The sequence below is a fragment of the Salvia miltiorrhiza genome, chromosome 2, assembly GCF_028751815.1.
Source record: "Salvia miltiorrhiza cultivar Shanhuang (shh) chromosome 2, IMPLAD_Smil_shh, whole genome shotgun sequence".
Taxonomy (NCBI): domain Eukaryota; kingdom Viridiplantae; phylum Streptophyta; class Magnoliopsida; order Lamiales; family Lamiaceae; genus Salvia; species Salvia miltiorrhiza.
The window spans coordinates 70,671,777-70,695,328 of record NC_080388.1 but is presented as its reverse complement, the minus strand read 5'-3'; the positions used below and the strand labels follow the sequence as shown (position 1 = coordinate 70,695,328).

Sequence of the window (23,552 nt, the reverse complement as noted above, 5' to 3'; positions counted from 1 at the left end):
TTGAAATAACCTATTATCTACATTCTAATTTATACAAATATTAATTTTTTAGACATTAATATATCATGAAGTCAAATCCTACGGGAAGAATCAAATTGCATTCCTATAAAACATACAATATTTCTTTTCGTTAATTAATCTAAATCGGAATGCATAAATTATAAAGTGAGGTTAAATTATTATTTCAAATTCATACTTAAACTTAATAAATGTCAAATTTTGTGCTAATTCTTTTTTTCATGCACGAAAAAATTTGGGCCAAATTAGGAATGTTTTTTTTTTTTTTATGCGTGCCAAATTTTTTCATGCTAATTCTTTTTTCATAAGTCTTTATTTATAGGAAACTAGTATGCCCATTCGTGCGATGCACGACGAACATAAAAATAAACTACATGTTTAAATAAATAAGTATAAATATTAAATAGAATTAAAAATATAAATAAATACAAAATATATTTTTAAAATAAATAAAATAATTCATATCAATTAATCAATAAAATCTCGAATTTAAAAATATAAATTTTCAACTTTGTATAAAGTGTAATGATAATTATACTTATTAATTTGATAATGAAAATTAACATTACACATTATTATTATTATAGAGTATTACACGTCATAATAAATAAATAAATAAATATTTTCATACACAAAAATAAATAAAAAAGTAGTAAAATTTTAACGAAGAGAGAAAATAAAATATTTTAAAGTTTTCATAATTTATTCGTTTTAAATTCATTTTTGATGATTTTTTATATTTTATTAAATAATTTGTCACAAAATTAAATTTAAGATACATATTAAATATGTTTTTCATTAATCAAATTTGATGATATTTAGAAACGAATTAAATTATATAAAAAAATAGAGATAAAAGTAGTGAAGAAAAAAAGATGGGTGAAGAGAGAGAAAAAAAGAGGGAAAAAACTCCTCTTTTATATATTATATAGATTAGGAATGCTTTTTTTATTATTATGAGTGATAATCGCTTTTTCTCTGAAATATGTATATAAAAAATTTAAATTCAAATATATTGTAATATTATTAGGTGTTTGGCAAACACCCTCTCAATATAAAAAATATAGGATCTCTGAAGAAAAAAAATATATATTAAAAATAATAATAAGACAAAAACTCAAGTATCTCAATATTAATGGAAATAAATTGCAATAAAATAAAATAAAATAAAATAGAAAAGATAACAAAAAATAATAATAATTTCATAAAGAAATTTGAACTGTCAACGTCCCAAGATTTTAAAATTTTCATTTGCCTTTTCCCATAGTAACATTTGCAATATAATGAAGAACACAGTTACTCTTATAGTTACAAGACATTTTATATTGCAATACATTAGCGAATTTAAAATAAAAATATAAAACAGGAATGAATTACTATAACGGTTAGGATAATACCATACATTAACTGCATTCTTTGATTATTTCATAAAACTATATGCTGATGAAAAAATCAAAATAAATTAACGAAATTGAAAAAAAGAAAAAAAAAATACGGAGTATAAGTGAATGATTTTAGTTATGGAAATGTTGCGCACAATAATCGATAACTCAATAAAAAAATATAATAGAAAAATAATAGTTATAGTAGTAAAAAAATATGAGAATAATTATAATGGATATAGTAGTATCATACGTTAGCTACATATGAGAAAAATTATGAAAAGTAATAGTTATAAAAAAAATATAAAATTGGAAGGAATTGTTATAATGGTTATAGTAGTACCATATGTTAGCTACATTATTTGATTATATCATAAAATAATAGGTTAATGAAACAATGATGTTAAATTAGTGAAATTGAAATAAGAATAAAAAATTAATATAAATGAATGACTATAATTATGAGAATAATGTCAGACATTGAATACATCAAATCTATAAATCAATAATAATACTATAGAATTTAATCATATGTTTCAAAAGAAGTGGAACCGATGACATATCACACATATTACTATAATCATTTACCATCTTACTCAATAATAACAACAAAACATATTCAACACAATAATTCTTATGCGAATAAGTATAATAATAAATTAGTGAAATTGAAATAACAAATTAAAAAATATAAAGAAATGACAATAGCGGTGATAATAATGTTATACATTGACTGCAATTTTTATTTTTTTTCATAAAATTACATATTATTATTAATTATTAATTTATGTCAAGAGGAAAAGTATAAAGTTGTCACATTACAAGAGAATATTTCATATTTGTGAATATTTCTAAGATAATAATATGTGGGTCCATTTTTGTTGAATTGATTAATCATTTGTTTACATTAACAAACATTAAAATAGTTATATATTAATATAAAAGAAAAAATTACAAGGAATGAAATAAAAATATAAAATACGAAGGAATGCCTAAATAGTTAGAATAATATCATACGTTAGTTACACTTTTTGATTAATTTCATAAAAGTACAAGTTAATAAAAAAATCATAACAAATTAGTGGAATTAAAATTAAAATAAAAAAATGTAAATGAATGACTAGAATTGTGAGAATAATGTTATGCGTTTAGCACATTGATCAATAACTCAACAAAAATATACTATATGACAATATATCATAATAAATTAGTGAATATGAAATAAAAATTAAAACATAAAAATAAATTAATATAATAGTGAAAATAATGTCATATGCTGACACATTGATCGATTACTAAATGAAAATATACTATAGGACATTATATTACAATAAGTTAATGAGCTTGAAATAAAAAATATAAAATACGACGGGATAGGTAAAATGTTTAGAATAATATCATACATTAACTATTTTCTTTGATTATTTCATAAAAGTATAGGTTAATGAACAAATAATAATAAATTAGTGAAACTAAAATAAAACTTATAAAATATAAATGTATGATTATAATTGTCGGAATAATGTCATATGTTGAGTACATCGATCGATAACTAAAAAAAAAAAATACTATAAGACAATATATTATATAATAAATTAGTAAATTTGATATAACAAATTAAAAAATTTAAAAAATAGTATAATTATGAAAATAATATCATACGTTGAGCACAACGTTCAGTTACTCAAACAAATGACATTATAATAAATTTAATGAATTCGAAATAAATAAAATATAAAGGAATTACTATAATTGTGAAAATAAAAATGTAAAAATATATATAAAAAAAAGAACAAAACAAATTAAAACAAAAATGAAAAAGGAAATGAAAAGAAAAACAAAACAAAAAGTATTATAAGTACAATTAAATATTAGAGGAATATTATGATGTTTTTTACGAGCTAGATATGTAAAAACAATAAGTCGTATTATCTTATCATTGAATTTTTATTTTAAAAATATATCATGGATAGATCATGATTAGTGAAAAAATTTATATTTTAAAAGATTCGTAGATTGTGATTAGTGGGCATGTCAATCATTTGTTTCAAAATTGTTGAAGTAAAAAAAGAAACAAAATATCTTTAGAATCTTTCCAATGTAAATTAAGGGTAATTTAGTAATGTTAATAATTTTAAATTAGGTAATAAATTTTCAAGGGTATTATGTGTGCACATATTATGTGTATTTAGCAGTACTTATTAATTAGATAAAGGTGTTTTGAGTAAATTTTCAAATAATTTCAAAATATTTGCCATTGCAATTCAAAAAGGATTACAAAAAATATCCAACATTTTTCTTTATCAAGGTGATCATCCTGTATAATATTGCATTCTTTTTCTACTTTGTGGAGTTTCTTTTTCCCTTTTTCTATTTTTTTCCTTTTAATGATTGGATTTGCGAATTGCAGCATTTTCCATGCTTTAGGGGATCGTATCAGACCTTTTTCAACACGCAGATTAAATGGGAATATTTCTTATTAATATTTTTAAGTTATTAGAAATTGAACATTTCATAAGCATGCCTTCTTACAACTCATACACAAGTTTAAAATAGAAAATAATAGTAGACCCTTTTCTCAAAAACATTAAGTGAAAATACAATTATTATAAACAAATTATCGCAAATGAGAAAGGATAATAATAATAATAATAAGACTATCAAATTATCAATTAGCGAAATAAAGTAAGCTTTAATTTAAGAGAGAGATAATTTTGCTTTTTGGCTTCTTCAAGAGGCCTCAACTGATGGGGATAGATGTAGTCGATATAAATATAATCATATTTATATTTATGTTTACCAATAATGTGGGATTTTAATTATTCTACCAACAATATTCTATATAATCTGTAGTATAAGAGAAACCTAACAACCACGCATGTCAACTACTAATTAAAAATTTATTGTCTTAATTTCACTATATCAAGTCTAATCATCTCCTTCTTTTCTTGCCAAGTTTCATTATCTGGTGCTTATGTTCTTTTTCAAACTATATTAGTACAAATTTTCATATAAATACATTACTTTAAAATAAATTTGGGATTAATTTATTAGTTAATTTTGATTCTTAATTATTTAAGATTACTCGTTTTGCAAATTATTTTAATTAATTCAACATGCAACATAATTGTTCAATAATCTTAGTACATTTTAATTTGTAGTGTGACAACAAATTTTCGTGAATATATGTTATTCCTTCATATTTATTAATTATATATTGAAGTTTGTACTTCGCAAATCTAGTGTGCTACTATACGACATCCTAGAAATTATTCGTTAAAAAATAATGAATTAATTAACTACACTTCTCCCATTCTCAGATTCATTTAATAATACATTAACTCTGCCAACTACCCTGATAAAGTGTTGCATAAAAACAGCACATAATAGATTTCGATCGTGATCTGGATTTATAGAAATTAGAAAAGCAATTATTTGAAGGAAGAGTGTCAGGGAAATTTTAATGGAAACAGATTTAAATTCATAACTGAAGGAGCCAATTAAGTTTCCTTTTTTTTATTATTATTTTATTTTATTTTTATTATGTGAATTGCTTACTAGTAATTTTAAGTTACACAATGTACTGGTGACATCATGTCATAATATCGTGACAATTAATAATTATTCCTTCTCAATTAACTTGATTCGTATTCTTTTCTAGTCGTCCCAATTAATTAATTTGATACATTTTTTTATATGCCAGAAATTTTCCACTTTATTCATTTTTCTATTTTATTTTTTATTTTACTCATTAAACACCAATTTCTTTAATTTCGTGTCCAAATTTTTTATCTCAAGTTAGTTGGGATATTAATTAGCTACTAATGAAATAATATGAATATTGTTAATACCAACAAAAAATTATTGGGTATTAGTAGTATTCAAGATAGATATGTACTAGCACATATCGGTACATGTCTCAAGTGTAATATGATACGTATAATTTTATTTTTAAAAAAAAAAGATTTTTTATAAAAAAATAACAATATAATTGTAAACCAATATCGTTCATCAACTTATTTATGTCCACTGAATTTATAAAAATAAATTCATCCATATTTATATATCCCTTTCAATAATAGCTACGGTCCTAAAAATGAGTTAGGATTGTCGTGGAGTTGGATTTTTTGTAGGTCTCGCTTTCGCAGTTTCTTGAAATCAGATAGTCACCTTTTCAGCTAAATTCCTTCTATTCCTCACACAGATAATGGAAAGGAGAAGATTTATTTCCTATTATAAAAAAATGCGTATATATTATTTCTAAAAATTCATTTTTTATGTTTGGTTAATTGTTTCAGAAAGTCTTTAAGGTTGAGTATTACATAGGATAGGGAGTAGGTCTTGGGTGAGGTTGACCTCATAGCATGAGACGGGTCGGGTCGGGTCGGGGGGCATGGGTCGGGTCGGGTTTGGATGCGGGTCTGGGATAAAGTACACATTATCATTAATAAAAGTAACAATTATTGTGAACAAATGTAATAATTTAAAAACATTACATTTCTTCATGTCAATAATTACTTTTCATTATAATAACAATTACTTTGAATAACGGAGAAAATAAATAGAATATAGAAAAAAAAATTTAAATAATAATTTAAGTAATCATTATCTTGAGGAAAAGTAACTATTGATATGATGAAATAATCAAATAATAATTCAAATAATCATTGTGTTGAGGAAAAGTAACTATTGATATGATGAAATGTAATGTTTCAAAATTATTACATTTGTTCACAATAATTATTACTTTTATTAATGAGAATGTGTACTTTATTTCTGGTATCCCAGACCCGCGCCCAAAACCCACCCGACCCGTCAAACCCGCGCCCCGACCCGACCCGACCCGTCTCATGGTATGAGGTTGACCTCACCCAAGTTTTTGTGATAGGAGTATGTTTTAGTTAATGTTGGACTTGTTCCTTTATCCTGCAATCCTCATTGATTAAGAAAGCTAAAGCACTTGTTTTAATAATTGTTTATCACTTTATAGATTTATGATTTTGATTCTTTTTGTTTCTCATTCGAGTTTCGATAATTAACATCCAATTAAATAATAAATCAATATAACACACGGTTCACGAATAGACATGTGATGAAAATTTCGTTCCTTACATGATTCAAATGAGACGAGAATGATTTTTCATACGCTATATTTATTTATTCGTAAATTTTATTGACTTATTCGTCATTTATTTTATACAATTAATTCTAATAAATATTAGTGATAAGATTTGAATATCACATATTCCAAATTCATTGTTATTTCTCATAGTATCTAGCTAGCTATTATTATTGGACCATTTCTCACACTATATATGGTTTAGAATTAATTACTAGTAGGTTTAAGCAAATAGTTATTAAATGAGGATGGAATGTAAGTTTATGTATAATTTGGTTATTAAAAAAAATGACCAGCAAACACGCTCTAAAAATCTAGTTGAGTCTACAGGAGAAGGATCATAAAAAAAATAAGAAATTTTACGTTGATTTGCACTGGGGATTGAAGAATATACTAAAGTAAGTTTTAATTTTAATTTTTAATTATATTAGGCTTCTTTAACTTTTTCAGCTGGAATAGGATTCTTGCAATTTGAAACGGGTCTTTATTTTGTGACTTGAAAGACATTAAATTATTTTCCTAGTGTGCAATTAGTGCCTAAATTAATTAGCACAAAAGATGTTCATCAGTGCTCATAGTGATATAATTATTCAACTGCGTGTGCGTTTTTATTGCAAATTATTGCACGACTATTATAACAACGGGTTGCATCTATATATATATAAAAGCAATATAAACTCTATCCTACGTGGCATCGTATAATCACTTTATTCTAATTTTCCTCAATTCTCATTCATTCTTATTTTTTTTAAAATTTTAATCAACAAATTTCTATATGTAATAAATAATATATATTTCTTCTTTTTGAGATATTCGATATCTAATAAATAATAGATAGAGTATTTCTCTTGATTGTAAAATGGAAAGTATTAGATAAACTCGATATCTTCGAATTTTAATCAACAAATTTATATAGATAGACTAAATATCTAATAAATAATACTCAAATCTAGATTGAGCCAATTTTTCAAATTATTTTTTGTTATCGAAAGAATGAGCCAATTCTTTCGATAACATATACGAAAAATAGAAAGTATGTGTAGGCTTATAATTAGTAAGTAGCTTATAGGTTTTAATCAATTTTTATATCTAAAATAGATTCGTCAATGTCAAACAATATGTGGTCTCTATATATACGTATTCTTCGTATTATTAAAAAAAATCTATTTAATTCTTGCTCCATAATTTGAAAGATATAATGGTGACTAATAATTTAAATATTATTTTAGGTGTAACCAAAGTTTCCACAATGAAGCATGCAACCAGATTTTTTATCAGCTCTGATATTCAAGAAGTTAAAGATTTTATATTAAGGTTTGTATAAATATATATTTAAAAATACATTTTGATATAAGATTTATTCATGCATCATACAAGTGTTAATCACATGTTTCTCACATATTCAAGTTTAAAATAATTTCAGGTGCGGTCTTACTGAAGATTCCAACAATAACACCACAGCTGATATTTCCAACGTTAGCCGAGAAGTAAAAAGTGAAGAATGGTTGAAACCTGCTTTAGTGAAAACAATTAAAGAGATTAAAAACTCTGAGGTAATTTTTAATTTGCTATACATATTTTAAAATATTTTCATAATTAGAAAATAATTATCTTTCAATTTATAGAGTGGAACTATATCTGCAAAGGCGCAATAATTGATTTTCACCCTAAAGAAAAACAGAGGTTGTTGCTGGTCAACTTTAATCATAACTGGAATTATTGCCATGTGCAAATTATGATAAAATCAAAAGTTAATGTATTGTGGGGCTATTTTTTAAGGTCATGTACGAAATACAAATTTGGACAAACTTCGTGTATTTTACGGCCATTAACCCTAAAATATAATATGAGATAATTTTATGAAAATGTCATATTCAAAATTCAAATGCGTAATTTTGATATTTAATATTCGAAAGATTTTTATTTAATATTCTCCTCATTCTACAAATATAATTGTAAGAGAGATTGGTATAAATTTTTATAGTTGTAATTTAATATATCGTGATTGGATAAAAAGGGTTTATAATAGGAGTAGTGTTAACAACAAATGAGTAAACAATTGATAAAAGTATAGTGTTAACAACAAATGAGTAAACAATTGATAAAAGTATATTTTTGTTTCAGGCAAATGCTTCTGGTTCGAATGCAGAAGAAACCAAAGAATTTGTAGAATTGATACTAAAATAGATGACGGTACAGCCGGACAAAGTCTTGCTGATGGAGAATCTGTTGTGGTATTATCAAAAGATATCCTTATACATGATGCAACAAAGCCTATTGCAGCTATAGTGGAATAATGCATTTGATCTAGAAATGTTTAAGAATAGAGCTATCTTGGCCCCCGCCAATGAGATGACTGATACGATCAATGATTATGTCATGTCTCTACATCTACCAAGGAAAGAGTTTACCTAAGTTCAGACAGTATTTGCAAAGAAGATGGACATGGACCTCGATGAACAAGTATTATCGGTTGAATATCTCAACACAATCAAGTGTTCAGGATTGCCGAGTCATGAAATTAAATTGAAAGATTGATGCATAATCATGCTTCTCATAAATATTGATCCATCTAATGAGCTTTGCAATGGCACTACGCTGATAGTAACTCAGCTTGGGGAACGCGCAATTGAAGGCAAACTCATTTCAGGAAAAAATGCGGGCAATAAGTTTCCCATAGCTAGAATGATTATGAGTCCATCAGATTTCACTAGATTTTCAATTCATTTTCAAAGAAGGCAATTCCCTGTGAGTATTTGTTTTGCTATGACAATAAATAAAAGTCAGGGACAATTTCTGTCAAATGTAGGATTATACCTACCAAAAAAATTTTTTAGTCATGGGCAACTCTACGTGGCGATCTCAAGAGTCACTAGAAAAACAGGTCTAAAGATTTTAGTATGTGGTGAGAGTGGTCATATGCAAGACAAAACAACTAACGTGGTGTATGATAAAATTTTCGATAGATTATGAGGTAATTGCAAATTTAATATTTTATTCAATCTTTAAAAGTTAAGTCATTAACGATATTATTTAAAATAATTTTTTTCTTATTTTTTATTTGGCTGATTTGATATGTGCTTATTGATACTGCAGAGGTTGGTACAACATTTGAAACTGGAGTGAAAATAAGCAAAAGAATTAGGATGAGACCTCTAGAGTACTGGAAATGAGAGAGTTTCTTATACAAACGAGTTGAAGACAATGGGTATACCTCTAGAGTACTGGAAATGAGAGAGTTTCTTATACAGACGAGTTGAAAACAGTGGGTATATTTGTTTTTGTCTCTCAGTCTTTTGTTGGAATTTAACATTTGATATCTTGGTATGTGATAGGCCTAATTTATGACTTCAAATCACGTTTCAAATCATTGTTGCAACTTCTCTTCTAATATTTTTTGAATCAAAATTTTGCTTATATAGACATTTAATTTATGTTGATTTCAAATAAATATTACATCTTTTACTTTAGAACAAATTTATTAAATACTATATCTTATTGAAAAAAAATCATCAAATAAAAAATATATTGAATAATTACAAATATTTGTATTTTAATAGATCCCCGTCGATTTTCGACGGGTTACCAACTAGTAATTTCTAATTTCCCCATAAATACTTATAATTACACAAAAAGAAAAAGAAAAGGAATAAAGTCATCTTCAGCTGGAGGTAAGATATAGTTGACAAAGAAATTATTGAAATGTCAATTTAACAAAACAAGAATGATCATCACTTGAATGAAACTTATGTCTAAAATTAGTTATAGACCTTTATACTATATTAACAAAAGATATTTATAAGCAATATAACAGATCGATTCAATTAATTCCCCATAAATACTTATAATTACACAAAAAGAAAAAGAAAAGGAATAAAGTCATCTTCAGCTGGAGGTAAGATATAGTTGACAAAGAAATTATTGAAATGTCAATTTAACAAAACAAGAATGATCATCACTTGAATGAAACTTATGTCTAAAATTAGTTATAGACCCTTTATACTATATTAACAAAAGATATTTATAAGCAATATAACAGATCGATTCAATTAATTAAAAACTAGATATAAAAGTACCCTAACACAAGGTGAGTGAATTATGTGGTGAGCATTTTTTTTTTTTTGACATACATAAGGTGAGTATTTTTGAAATAATATAACATGCATAACTTAGGCGTGTATATAATACTATAAACCAAGGATGTCAACGCAATTAAAAATCGATGGATTGGCCCAAACAAACAAAAAGAAAACAAAGGTTAAATTTATCAAAAATAGCATGAGCCCAATAGGATAAATTTAAAAAACGAGTGAATTAATCCGATTTACCGAAATCAAACTCACTATTTATCCAAATAATTCTAACATAGACATAAATTCCTAAACACAAATTTAGTTTCTTGTTTTATTGGTCCTCCTTAATTTTCTCATCTTCTGCTTTGCATGTAGAATTAGAACTGTTTTTCTCCTTTTCCAATAAAATATGGAACTGCCATCCCACATTTTGCAATAACCCCAATCCTAAATCTCCCATAAAACTTTTTCATAATAATTTACAGTCTCCCTTTCACGTAAAACAACTTTTTATCGTCTCCTTCCATTTCTCCAAATTCTTTGATCTTAAAAAGGTAAGAATTTACAGTTTCACGAATGTATTATGTTTTATAGAGTTTTTGTTTCCTTTTCTTTTTCTATATTCAAATGTGATATGAAAATTCTGCATTATTCACAGATTTTATATAATTATAAATGAAAAGGGTTTTTGAAGGATATGTAATTTTGTATCCTGTTCTTGGGGATCATAGTTTTCCTTCAGAAATATCTGTTATCCTTTAAAATAGAAACTAAAATAGAATTGATACTTATATATATTTTTGTACTGTTTGATATCTATCATGCAAGTTCGAATCTATCGTCACATTATATTTAAACTTATTTGTTAATTAATCAAACTAAAGAGGTTCATTTTACATTCTCGCATCATTTCAATAGAGACAACAAATGAACATCAACGCCTATGCCCAAGGCCTGAAGTCCTGGGTTCGAGTTCACCGTGGTGCAATCACCAAAAAAAAAAAACAAGAAAAACAATGAACAAAAATATGCTCCATAGTTATATTTTAAGGATCCAAACACTAAAATTAATCAATATCTTCTTCTCTTATGTCTGCAGCTTTGTTGTTGTTCTACGATGGCCAAATCGATGGTCGATGCTGCAACAAAACCGAAGAAAATCAAGCCGGAATCCGGCGGCCTTCAACGTCGAAACTCCACCGGTGGCGCAGCCCTAATCTTCAGTGAACCAATCCCCATTCCGAATTATCTCAGAGCTTCAATAGGTTCCTGCCACGACCTGTGCAAGTACGGCAGCAGACGCGACTCCTCAGCCACCACAGACCAACGCAGGAACACAAATAATATGGGACCTCAGCCAAAATATTCAAAGACAAGTAGCAGAGGAAACTCCTCTGCCAGCAGCAGCAACGAGCAACGTAGAAACAAAAATAATATGGGACCTCAGCCAAAATCGAAGACAAACAACAAAGAAAACTCCTCAGCCGAATCCGCCATCGCAGAGCAACGCAGAAACAGAAATATCGGAGTGGGACCTGAGCCAAAATCAAAGACAAATAACAGTGCATGCAACGCACGTGTGATAAGTCGAAACAACGAGGGCAAGAGAGTTAATTCTCTGCCTCGTACGACTTCGTCCGAATCGCCATCTGCCAGGATTCCAACATCAAAGACTAGAAGAAGCAAGAGCGTGCCAAGGAAGGTTCCAAAGTCCGGATCCGAGAAGCTTCTAGAAAGTTCCGAGTGCTGCAAGAAAAGTGAACACTGTGATCAAACCGTTGAGGAGAAGATCATAAATGTTGTTGAAACAAATGATCAAAACCAAAACCAAAACCAAAACCAAAATGAGGATGTTGATGATGAGAATCAGAAAATGGATTCAGCAAGAAATGATTGTTGTTCAAGAAAGTTGGGATTGAAGAAGGAAGGAGTTGTTGATGAAGATACGATTAGTTGGAAGGATATAAGATTGAGGAGAGTTGTTTCGGAAGGGGATTCTGATAATATGAAAAAGGAATGTATGAGAATAGTTGTGATGGGGAGGAATAAGGTGAGAGCTCTGGTTGATTCTTTTGAAACTCTCATGAGCACTCCAGATTCCCAGGGCTCCAGAGCATCTTCGACTTCACCATAAATGTATTTATTTGTATACATGAAATGTGAAAAAAAGTAATTATCATAAGATATAGTATGATATTATCATTATTATGAACGCGTGCATGAAAAAAGTTATGTCGTTATCGTTTATTTTGGTGGATTATATACAAAAAGGTGATTAATTTTAACTCTCCTGATTAATTTGGTTTGGAGTAACTATATGGTTCGTACATCATTTCTTCCATAATGCACCAAAATAAACCAATCATATATTAATCCATTTTATTGTATCCAACCTTCTATTCACTAAACTAATTGTTTTAACAAGAGTAGATCTTTCTATATGTAATATTGGGATAGTATAATCCACAATGAAATTAATGCTAAAAATGTTTAACAGTTTATTGTTTGTTAAGATCTATGTATCAATAAACCTGACGCTTTTCTAAATAAAACGAAAAAGGAACAAATCTATAGTTTTTTTTAAATGCAAATTTAGGGTGTTCATTCACAGAGAAAAGCCCAATCCCAAACAAATACAATTAATTTCTGATAATGCATGATTACAAGTCAAGTGATTCTAGCTTTGGTTCAAAGTTATGAAACACATAACATAATCAAACAGAATTAAACATCTAGGAATAGCAAAGAGCAATCCAAACACAGAAGTGAAATACCTCAAGATCGGCCTAGGAACACCAATTGCTCGGCGCCACAGACGATGATTCCCGTCCGCTTCAGCGATTCGAAAAAGGGCCCCAACAAGCAGCGGTAGTGGATAGGCCTGGAGAGTTCCGACGCTCAACACGCCCATCTCTTGGAGGCGGATGCCGATCTTATCGCCGATTCTGGAAGCGGTTTTCGAGTCCCAGTAAATGATGCAGCGTGGGAAACGGTTCAATTTCGCTCTGTAATCTTTTATGAATTCTTGCTCCGTGGATGACGCCATGGCTACGATTGAGTTGGAGCTGCTGCACGTAACTTGCGCCGTCATTTTCCGGCACGACAGAACTACGCGGAGGAGGTGGGTGCCCTGGGCCGCCATTTCCGCCGCTGCCAATTTGGGTTTACGGGAATCTGGAAATTACTAAAAACAAATCCTAGGCTAATAAAAAAAAAGGGTTAATAGCCGAAAAATACACGAACTTTCACGAAATTTTCATATTTCACATGACCTTCAAAAATAGCCCCAGAATACACCACCTTTTAATTTAATCGTAAATTGCACACGGTAAAAGTTCCGACAGCTCTTAAGTTTGACCGGCAATGACGTGGACAATATTTAACATTACATGGCATTATTCGTGGCTTTTTTTACACGCTGGCAAGCCACGTGGGCAAAACGACGTCGTTTTGATATTTTGAAGAATTTACTAAAAAAAAAAAAACATCCTCCCTGCCGCCTCCTTCCTCTACTCAACTGCCACCTCCATCCTTCCAGATCTGGAGCCGCCCCCTGCTTCTCAGGCGAGCAACGCCTCTCCGACATCAACCGCGACGGGAGGAACGCCTCTTCCAGATCTGGAGCCGCCACCTCCACCCTTCCAGATCTAGGTTTTGCCGTCTCCCCCTCCACCCACGACTACACAGCACTGCGCCTTTGGAGAGATAAGAATAGGGCACCAATGGCTGCGGTGCTTGGGAATGACAAAACGAGGGCACCACCACCTCCGCCGCCAATACCCTAGATCCCCAAATCGCAGCCTCCTGCTCGTCGATTCCCGGCGACCGCATAGCAGGAAGGCTGCCGGCGCCGAGCCCAACCCGAAGCCCCTCCTTCTCTCCACACTCCGGCTACAACAACGGCTTCTTGCCCCAAATCACTCAACAATCAACAATCACCTTCAACAACAATTTTTTTCTTTTTCAACCCCAAATCACTCATCAATCAACAATAATCTTCAACCCCAAGTTTGAGTAGGACCACCTGGCGGAGGCGGCGGCGGGGGTTGCGGGGTGAAGAAGAAGGTGAGCGGTGAAGGAGACTTGGCAGAACAACGTCAACGTGAAGCTTTTTCTTTTTTCTTCTTTTTTTATTTAAAATATTTGACAAAACGACGTCGTTTTAGGTGTTGTAATGTAACAACAAAACGACGTCGTATTCCTACATCGGAAAATCGTCCACGTCAACAAAATCCGACAACCACGTCACCACCGATCAAGGTGGTAGTCAACGCGGGTGCAATTTGCAACTAAATTAAAAGGTGGTGTATTATGGGGCTATTTTTGAAGGTCATATGCAATATGCAAATTTCGCGAAAGTTCGTGTATTTTTCGGCTATTAACCCAAAAAAAGAAGCAGGACTACCTAAATTGTGAAGATATGGTTAAGGCCGCGTTTGGTTAGCTCAAGTTGGGCCGATGATTGGCATTCAATCCATCAGCCCCTCACCTTTAGAGTATGAAAACTGATTGCCTAAAAATGATGTTTTTGGGCAATAGCAAGTTTACGAAGCAGATGAGGAATTCAGGCCAGCACGAAATATTGAGTATGACCAAAATAGATCCTATTTTGATACCTTTAATTTAATTAACAGGATCATAGTCATGGGATCCCCAATTGTACAAACAAGGCCACCACTCAACTTGAAGGCCATGGACAAGGAATATATGGGCATCACTTTCTTCAGTAATGCCATTGCCATCTCACCAGCAATGGGACTCATTAATTGGAAGACTAATTTATATATGGCCCTCGTGTCTAGTGTTACACCCCTCATAAATCCATATTTATATATGAACACCATTATATAAAATTCATCACATCACATCACACACACACATATGCACGTGGTCTTTTTATGCACAATGATTTTCAAGGCCATGATTTCATATTTGTTATGCAATATACATGATTAGTGAGTTGAGCCTTATGGGGCTTATCACAACTTATCTATAAAATAACAACACAATACATGCAAGAAATCAATGATTCTTAGTGCTTGGGCTATCAATTAATAACAAGTGACCATGCATTCCAAACATCCATGCAAGCAAGTTGAGCTAAATTTCAAACATCTCAACAAATAATATCTCCATATATACTAACCCCACACTCTTCTTTCTAGCTCCAAAAACTATGGAACTCTCATGGGAGTCAAGTGTGGAAGAATCCATCAATGCCATCTATCTCCTCTTCTCAGCCTACTTAGTGTTCGTCATGCAACTCGGCTTCGCCATGCTGTGCGCGGGCTCGGTCCGGGCCAAGAACGCCATGAACATCATGCTCACCAACGTGGTCGACGCCGCCGTGGGCAGCCTCTCCTACTTCTTGTTCGGGTTCGCCTTCGCCTTCGGGGAGGGCCCGAACGAGAACCCCTTCATCGGGACGAGCTACTTCGCCCTGAAAGACGTCCCCACGGCCTCCTACGACTACAGCTTCTTCCTCTACCAGTGGGCCTTCGCCATCGCCGTCGCCGGAATAACTAGCGGCTCCATTGCGGAGAGGACTCAGTTCGGCGCCTACTTGATTTTTTCCTTCTTTCTCTCGGGCTTTGTCTACCCCATCGTGGCCCATTGGGTTTGGTCGTCTAGTGGGTGGCTAAGCCCGAACTCGAGCTCGCGACTGTTCGGGTCGGGGGCCATTGACTTCGCGGGCAGCGGCGCCGTCCATTTGGTGGGCGGCGTCGCCGGGCTCTGGGGGTGTATCATCGAGGGCCCGAGAGTGGGCCGGTTCGATGCGTTCGGGAAGTCCGTGATTATGCGCGGGCATAATGCGACCCTGGTGGTTCTCGGCACGTTCCTCTTGTGGTTCGGTTGGTTCGGGTTCAACCCGGGGTCGTTCAACAAGATAATGGTCGCCTACCCGACCACGGTCGGCCAGGGGAACTGGACGGCCGTGGGGCGGACGGCGGTCACCACCACGCTGGCCGGCTCCACCGCTGGCATTGTCACGCTGTTCGGGCGGCGGATGCTGGCGGGCCACTGGGACGCCCTGGCAGTGTGCAACGGCGTCCTGGGCGGGTTCGTGGCAATCACGTCGGGCTGCGCCGTGGTGGAGCCGTGGGCGGCGATCGTGTGCGGGTTCTTCGCCGCCTGGGTCCTGATCGGGCTCAACGCGGTGGCGTTGAGGCTCCAGATCGACGACCCGCTCGAGGCGGCACAGCTGCATGGCGGGTGCGGGGCGTGGGGGCTGATCTTCACTGGGCTGTTCGCGAAGGAGGAGTTTGTGGTGCAGGCGTACGACGCGGGGCGGGCCGGGGTGCAGGGGCGGGCGTACGGGGTGCTGGTCGGGGGCGGGTGGGGGCTGGTGGGGGCGCAGGTGGTGGAAGTGGTGGTGATATTGGTGTGGGTCAGCGTGACCATGGGGCCGTTGTTTTACTTGCTGCATTGGCTTAGGATCTTGAGAATCTCCATTGATGAAGAAGTTGCAGGGCTTGATATATCCAGTCATGGAGGGTATGCATACAATGCTCATGAACAAGAAGACACTGCTCCTAGGTTTTATGGAGACTATGTGAGAATGCATAATAATTCCTAGTTTATGTTCTCTTCGAATTCTCTGTTTTTGCTTGTGTTTATGTGATTATGATTTGTATGTAAATGTACAGTAAAATATCGTGTGACAAAGGTTTGTCAGTTTGTGTAAATTTTTTATTTCATTCATGCAAACTGGTGGCCTCTCAAAGTATGAAATGCAGAACTCTGTGCAAAATCCATGTGCCTTCAGATAATAACCTGTACACATATATTATGAACAGTTTCCCAAAATTTCTGCCCTTCCAGAGTATGAATCCGGACAAAAATGGAAGGAGAGAGAGAGAGACAAGATCCTTCACAAAACTTTCATTTAACAACTGCAGCACAAAATTGTGTCACTTGAAAAGAGATTTAAGTCCCATGTCCCTTCTTCTTTCAATCCTCCCTGGATTCCTGAATGTTTGTGAAAGGAAACAAAGTTAGATTCATGCATATAAAAGAGAATATTATGATAAATAACTATCTCAAAAGCATTCAGATAATAAGTTAGTAGTACTTAGTAGCATTCTACTTTAAGTAGGACATCAATCTGTGCTCTTGCCAATGATCAATGCGATTAAGGCCTTGATGAATCACTACATCACGAGGTAGGGATGCAATTCTCGAAGGAAATAATGCCCTAACTAAGATAACTTACTCCAAACTAAGGCCGAGGAGGTGGTGGAGCTGTCAATGATTGCCCTATATCAAAGGCTAACTTCTCAAAAACATGCTTCATCATCCGTTGATTCGCCTCCATAATCTGTGTGTTTGCCTGTATGGTCTCCTCTAGGCGCCTCTGATTCGCCTCCAGTATCCATACTTTATCCTCCGTCAATTGTAAGGTCGTTTGCATGCTATGTAGCTCACTCTGAGTGGAAGCAAGCTCGCGCCTAAGCTCTGCATTTGCTGCTATGAGAGATGCAGTAGCATCAGCAGAAGTTGACTTAGCCGCTTGAAGGTCATCTCCAGGTCTCGCTGTGTGTCCCGAACGAACTTGGTCACACGCTCGTGTAGCTACATATACTTCTTCAAGAGATTGGCGACTATTATGGTTATCTAAGCCAATTTGCTTCTCATTCTAAAACAAACACATATATTAGGAAACATATGTGATTTTATTTTACGAATTGGACAAACATGAACGGGAGAATGTGTACGTTGGCTGTCTCAGCACTTTCTCCTCGATAACCTCTTTTCGAGTCGTTTGTTACATTAGAATCAGGAATACCATCTTCTTCTCGGGATCCATCAACCTACAGATAATGTATGTGCATAGTCAAAAATTGAATCCATAAGGATTTGAATGAAGTTAGAGATTTATACTTACAGCTTCATATCTGTATTGTGACAAAGACTTTCCACCTCCCCGGTACTTATAAGTTGGTTTAATTTTAGCTTGATTTCCGGAGTTTATTACGGAATATTTCTGTAACAATTAGTTGAAAACAAAAAAATAATTAAATAAAACAGTAGAAAATGTAATTGAATTTAAGAACACAACATTTACCTTGAAAGTCTCTGACTCAAACATTTTACACATAAACTCCCAATCTGCTTCACTTTTACAAAACTCTACCGGTATATGTTTCAACCGATCCTCCCAAGGCAGGTGCGTGAGAGTTTTGTAATGTCTGTGCATCTTTTGGCGGTAATCACGATATCTTTTACTCATTAATTTATCGGTCTCTCTTTTGACTGACCTCGGTCCTAGGCTGAAGTCAACCATAAATGCACTCTACAGGAAGGACCAAAACAATTAGCTATTCTTTAGCATATTGGATATGAAATTAACTGACAAATAACTTCATAATTTACTGACCTCCAATCGCTGAAACATTGGTCGTTTTTGCTCCTCTGTTACTTTCTTCCAACCCTTAACTTGTAAGGGTGCATGTTTTTTCACAGCTATACCGAGCTCTGTCATAAACACTGATGCATACTTTCCTACAGGATGACCATCTTTCTTATGAAATAAAACAGGAATTTTGTCGTTCTCTTTTAAGTATTTACGAAGCCTGTCGGCATGTTTTAGTGGTTGTTTGTCTAAACCTTGTTCTTTGCTAGGTGCTGCATGATAGAAATAAGTGTTATATCCCTATGCACCATGATTACCAAATAAATAAACTAATTCAAAAAGATTCAAAGTTGGCGAACCATCAGGTGAGTTCTTTGTCACAGATGATCTCCCAATGATAGGTACGTCAATGACAGTGTGGTCCTCAACCCGTTTAGGAGGCATATCTATATTCCAAATTACAAACACATAGTTAGATAGATGCAACAAATAAAACTCACAAAAATCAAGAACCGAAGAATAGAAATTTTATGTTGTAGTTAGATCAATAGAACCAATTAAATCGCAACTTAAAAAATGAAAACTAAATATCCAAATGTTGAGCAGATGAATAAGTTACAATGTCCAACACTAAGAATTTCAAGTAATTGGCATTCATTTAAAATGGGATGGAGCACTTAAAATGGATGAGAACGGGTATCACAAAAGTCGGGAGTTCCACCATTAGCTCGGCTCATTGGCTTTATCAATAGGATATAAAAACGGCAAAAGAAGACTATTCAGAATCAACAGACAATTTTAGAATCACTTAGGCTTGATGATTCTACTGAAACTTAATCCTTTCAGAGAGTAAAGAAAACTCCAAACTGTGATCATTTTTACCATCTAGACATGCTGAGTTCTTGCTTCCAGGTGAAGGCGTATCAATGCTGCTGCCAGGTTCGTGCATATAGTCATCGCCAACTACTTTTCCAGGACAAAACAAGCAACATAGAAAATCAGAAGAATATCCAATCCAATGTTTCATGTATGTGTTTTACAAATTGCAACTATAAGTAGCATCAGCCTACGAAACAGAAAATCGAGAAATTACAAAAGAAACATGATGAATTGATGATTATGCATCTCATCAATATGCTAATATCCTTTTCTGATTCCCCAATATCTTCCCCTCAAATCTAGTTTTCCAGAAAACAGAGAACTATAATACAACCAAGTCACTTCCACCCTGAAAATAAAGCAGTTAATGCAAAAACTTAATCACCTTCAATTTTGGGGGAGTGTGATGGTTGCTGATCGGAGATTCCCATACAGTCAAGTAACTGAGTTTCTAATTTCTGGAAAGATCCCAAATGAAGATCATCCTCCGAGAATGGATTGGCCTCAATCTTGGGTTGCAGAAGGCTTGAGTTTGAAGCAACTGTCGACGGGGTAAATGACTGCATGGCTCTGGAAGAAACTTACGCCGCTTCTTCAGCACTGATGTATCTAGTCTTCCTCACATATCTAGTTGGAGAAGATTTAGAGCCACATTCACAATCCTCAGAAACAAAACCTAAGCTAAGGTATCATAACATCAACCGCTTCCCCCAAATCCGAAATATGAATTAAAAAAATTCAAATTGCAACAAAATAAAATGCAACATAGAATACAAATACAACTCCCAATGCAAAAACAAGTATAATTCGTCTTCCACTCTCGAGGAGTACCATAGTATTAGAAATGTCTCTGCCTTCTCTTTCCACATATCAACAGCCCACCAGCAAAGCAAGAAACAAAAGAAGGTAGAGTGAGAGTATTGTGAGCGGTATCTTACTTATGCTCACTACTGCTTTGACATCGAGAGCATGAATTATTGCTTCAGTAACACCAATGTCACCACATATGTCCCAACATTTAACCTAAACATAAAATACTTGGAAGCATATCAATAGAGTTCAATTTGTATCATTAACAGTTCCAGAACTACAGTGGCAAAAACAGTCTATCACCACATACAATTATTATGCTACAAACAGAAATCAACAATTGCTAAAAGTGTTCAGTAAAATAAAGAGGTTGTGCAGTATATAATTTAATTGCAGAAAATGCATCGACCAATACAAAGGTATACATTGTGCAAGAAAAAAAAAAATTGATTCCTCAACAGGAAAATGATCAACACTTCAAACGCATTACACTAGTATCAATCAACTTAGTGTTTTTTTTTTTTTTTTTTGAGAACGGGACAATCAACTTAGCTGATCACTAGGTTTAACAGCTACATAATGAATCAACATGCAAGTCCGCCAATTTTAGAATTCGCCGTTTCCACCGAAAGAAAAAGATAAGGAGAGAAATATAGTGTATAAAAACTCATGACATGCGAAATGCACATGCTTCTTTGCACAAAAATGCTACGCCACCATGTTCGCCTTGGTCGAGATATAGCAACCACTAATAAAGGCAAACAAATCCAGCCTTTGAGAAGCACAACGACAAAATAATGGTCTTAATGAAGGAATAGAAACTGTCGAAAAAAAGAAGTAATTGAGAGAGAAGAGGGCTTTGTTTGCGGGTTTCTCACCATGAATCGGAGCTGACAGAGAGAGAGAGAGAGAGCGCGCTCAGCGAGGTACGTGTGTGTAGTGTGCGAGACTGCACCTCGACTTTGATCGGAATTTAATTAAAAATGTCGCAATTTTCAGGTGCATCCCAATCAATGCACCGTGTAGCCATGAGACAAGTCTCGTATAAAACTCTTTTAAAATAATGAATAGTAGTCGATAACAGTGCATTGTGGAGTTTGAGTTTCACTATATATATGTGTAAAGGAAAATAAAGTGTTATGTAAACCTTCTTACTATAAATGAAAATAGAAATGATATTGTTGATTAAAATGACAAAAGTAAAAACGATATGGAAAGAAGTATACTCTTAATGTTTTTTATAAACATTTAATCTTATTGTGCCCTTCTCTAGCTCTGCCATTGTGCGTGACATTGAATTTAAACATTTAATCTTAAATATTTCCTTTGTCTTTATAAAAAATATTTGTTTTTAAATTATACGAGTTTTAATAAAATAGTTGAATGTGCTGTGAGTAGAGTAAGAGTCTCATTTTATTGTGAATTAAAAACTTATTAAAAATAAATTAAATATTTCATTCGTCCCAGTAAAATAGTCATGTTTCTTTTTGGCACGAAAATTAAGAAACTTGCTTTTTGAGTGTAAAAGTGTATAAAGGTATATGGGGTCATACGGGCTCGTTTGATTTTCAGTAAAGGATTATGTAGGATAATTTGTAACCAGGATATTTAGCGTGGATAATGACAGATTATTAATACTGAGTTGATGTTTGCTATCATGGCTAAATACAAAATATCCTGATTTAAGTTAATCCTAGGGCAGAAGTGGTATTATTAATCCTAATAAATCTAGATTAATAATACTGGGTCGTAGGATTAAACCGGATCATCCGCATTATTACTAAATAATACCAAACATTAAACTGATCTATACTAAATTAGCTAATACAGTGTATTAGTCAATATCACACATGCTCGTAGTGTAAAATCATTACAAAAAATAATAATAGGACTATTCTTATGGGATGTCTCAAAAAGAAAAACGTAACTATTAGAATGGGACGAATGGAGTATATTTTATGAGGACGGACGAAAATGGTAAATTGAATACATTTCAGGAACACGGAGGGAATAGTAATCACTATAGGCCAAAATATCCTTTTTTTCAAAAAAAATTGTCCCAATTTTCTTTTTGAGTGTTTTCAAAAATTTGTCTCAATTTTTTTATTTTTTATTTTTGTACTTCACCACACCATCAATTATAGCCCTTTAACAATATTTTTGTACATGACCCTAATAAGTACTCCATCCGTCCCATGAAGCATGACACACTTCTTTTCGGCACCGGAATTAAAAAAATTGGTATTTTGTGCGTTAAGTGTGGTAGGTGAAAAAGTGAAAATGTGAATAAAGGATAATTTTTTTGCTATTTTTAGAAACGTGTCATGCTTCGTGGGACAGACCAAAAAGAAAACTGTGTCATGCTTCGTGGGACGGAGGGAGCATAAAATAACTTTTTCCCACTTTTTATTAAAATTTGTACCACTACCGTTGGGTCAATTTTTTAAAGGGAAGAGGGAGTATCACTTTTATTAATGATGATTGTCACGTTTTTCATGATAATTATCACTTTTTAATAATGATTACTTTTTCTATTAATTAACAAATAATTTTAAAAATGATGTGCTGATACTCAAATATATAAAATAAAAATAAAAATAAAAAAGTAGCAGATGCGTCCAAATAATAATAATAATAATAATATATAATTATTATTATTATACTCGCTTCGTTTTCATATTTATGCATACTTTTTTGATATATCTTTCAAATTTATGCACATTCGGTTTTGGGATAGTACCTCACACATAATTTGGATAATTTTATCCTTGTAACTTACATTTATTCATTTATAATTTATTTGACAATGTTTTTAATGTGAAATATTTATTTATCAATATTTTGAACAATTTTTTATTAAATTCGTGTCCAAAGAAAATATAGATAAATATGAAGGCGGATGGAATATTAATTATTAT

General features: G+C 32.9%; 3 protein-coding genes across 10 annotated transcripts; 1 reads left to right on the top strand and 2 right to left on the bottom strand.

The window, feature by feature from the left end:
• Positions 1–11,438: 11,438 nt before the first annotated feature.
• LOC131008851 (uncharacterized) lies at positions 11,439–13,803 on the bottom strand. The gene is made up of 2 exons (XM_057935938.1): positions 13,367–13,803; positions 11,439–12,338 (listed from the first exon to the last, which is right to left on the bottom strand). The coding sequence occupies exons 1-2, from the start codon at positions 13,732–13,734 to the stop codon at positions 12,266–12,268; spliced, it is 441 nt and encodes a 146-aa protein (XP_057791921.1). The 5' UTR covers positions 13,735–13,803; the 3' UTR covers positions 11,439–12,265.
• Positions 13,804–15,614: 1,811 nt separating this feature from the next.
• Positions 15,615–17,294, top strand: LOC131008849 (ammonium transporter 1 member 3-like). Its single transcript, XM_057935937.1, has one exon. The coding sequence runs from the start codon at positions 15,769–15,771 to the stop codon at positions 17,167–17,169; it is 1,401 nt and encodes a 466-aa protein (XP_057791920.1). The 5' UTR covers positions 15,615–15,768; the 3' UTR covers positions 17,170–17,294.
• Positions 17,295–17,322: 28 nt separating this feature from the next.
• On the bottom strand, positions 17,323–21,677 carry LOC131008848 (uncharacterized). Of its 8 annotated transcripts, none has more exons than XM_057935932.1 (11): positions 21,513–21,650; positions 20,763–20,847; positions 20,210–20,451; positions 19,828–19,911; positions 19,305–19,391; positions 18,970–19,217; positions 18,658–18,885; positions 18,478–18,576; positions 18,308–18,403; positions 17,806–18,228; positions 17,323–17,561 (listed from the first exon to the last, which is right to left on the bottom strand). In XM_057935932.1, the coding sequence occupies exons 3-10, from the start codon at positions 20,388–20,390 to the stop codon at positions 17,812–17,814; spliced, it is 1,440 nt and encodes a 479-aa protein (XP_057791915.1). In that variant the 5' UTR covers positions 20,391–20,451; positions 20,763–20,847; positions 21,513–21,650; the 3' UTR covers positions 17,323–17,561; positions 17,806–17,811. The 8 variants fall into 8 exon arrangements, with proteins under 8 accessions (XP_057791915.1, XP_057791917.1, XP_057791919.1 ...); XM_057935934.1 differs by having other exon boundaries at positions 19,828–19,908; positions 21,513–21,649; XM_057935936.1 differs by lacking the exon at positions 20,763–20,847 and having other exon boundaries at positions 19,828–19,908; positions 21,513–21,677.
• Positions 21,678–23,552: the final 1,875 nt, after the last annotated feature.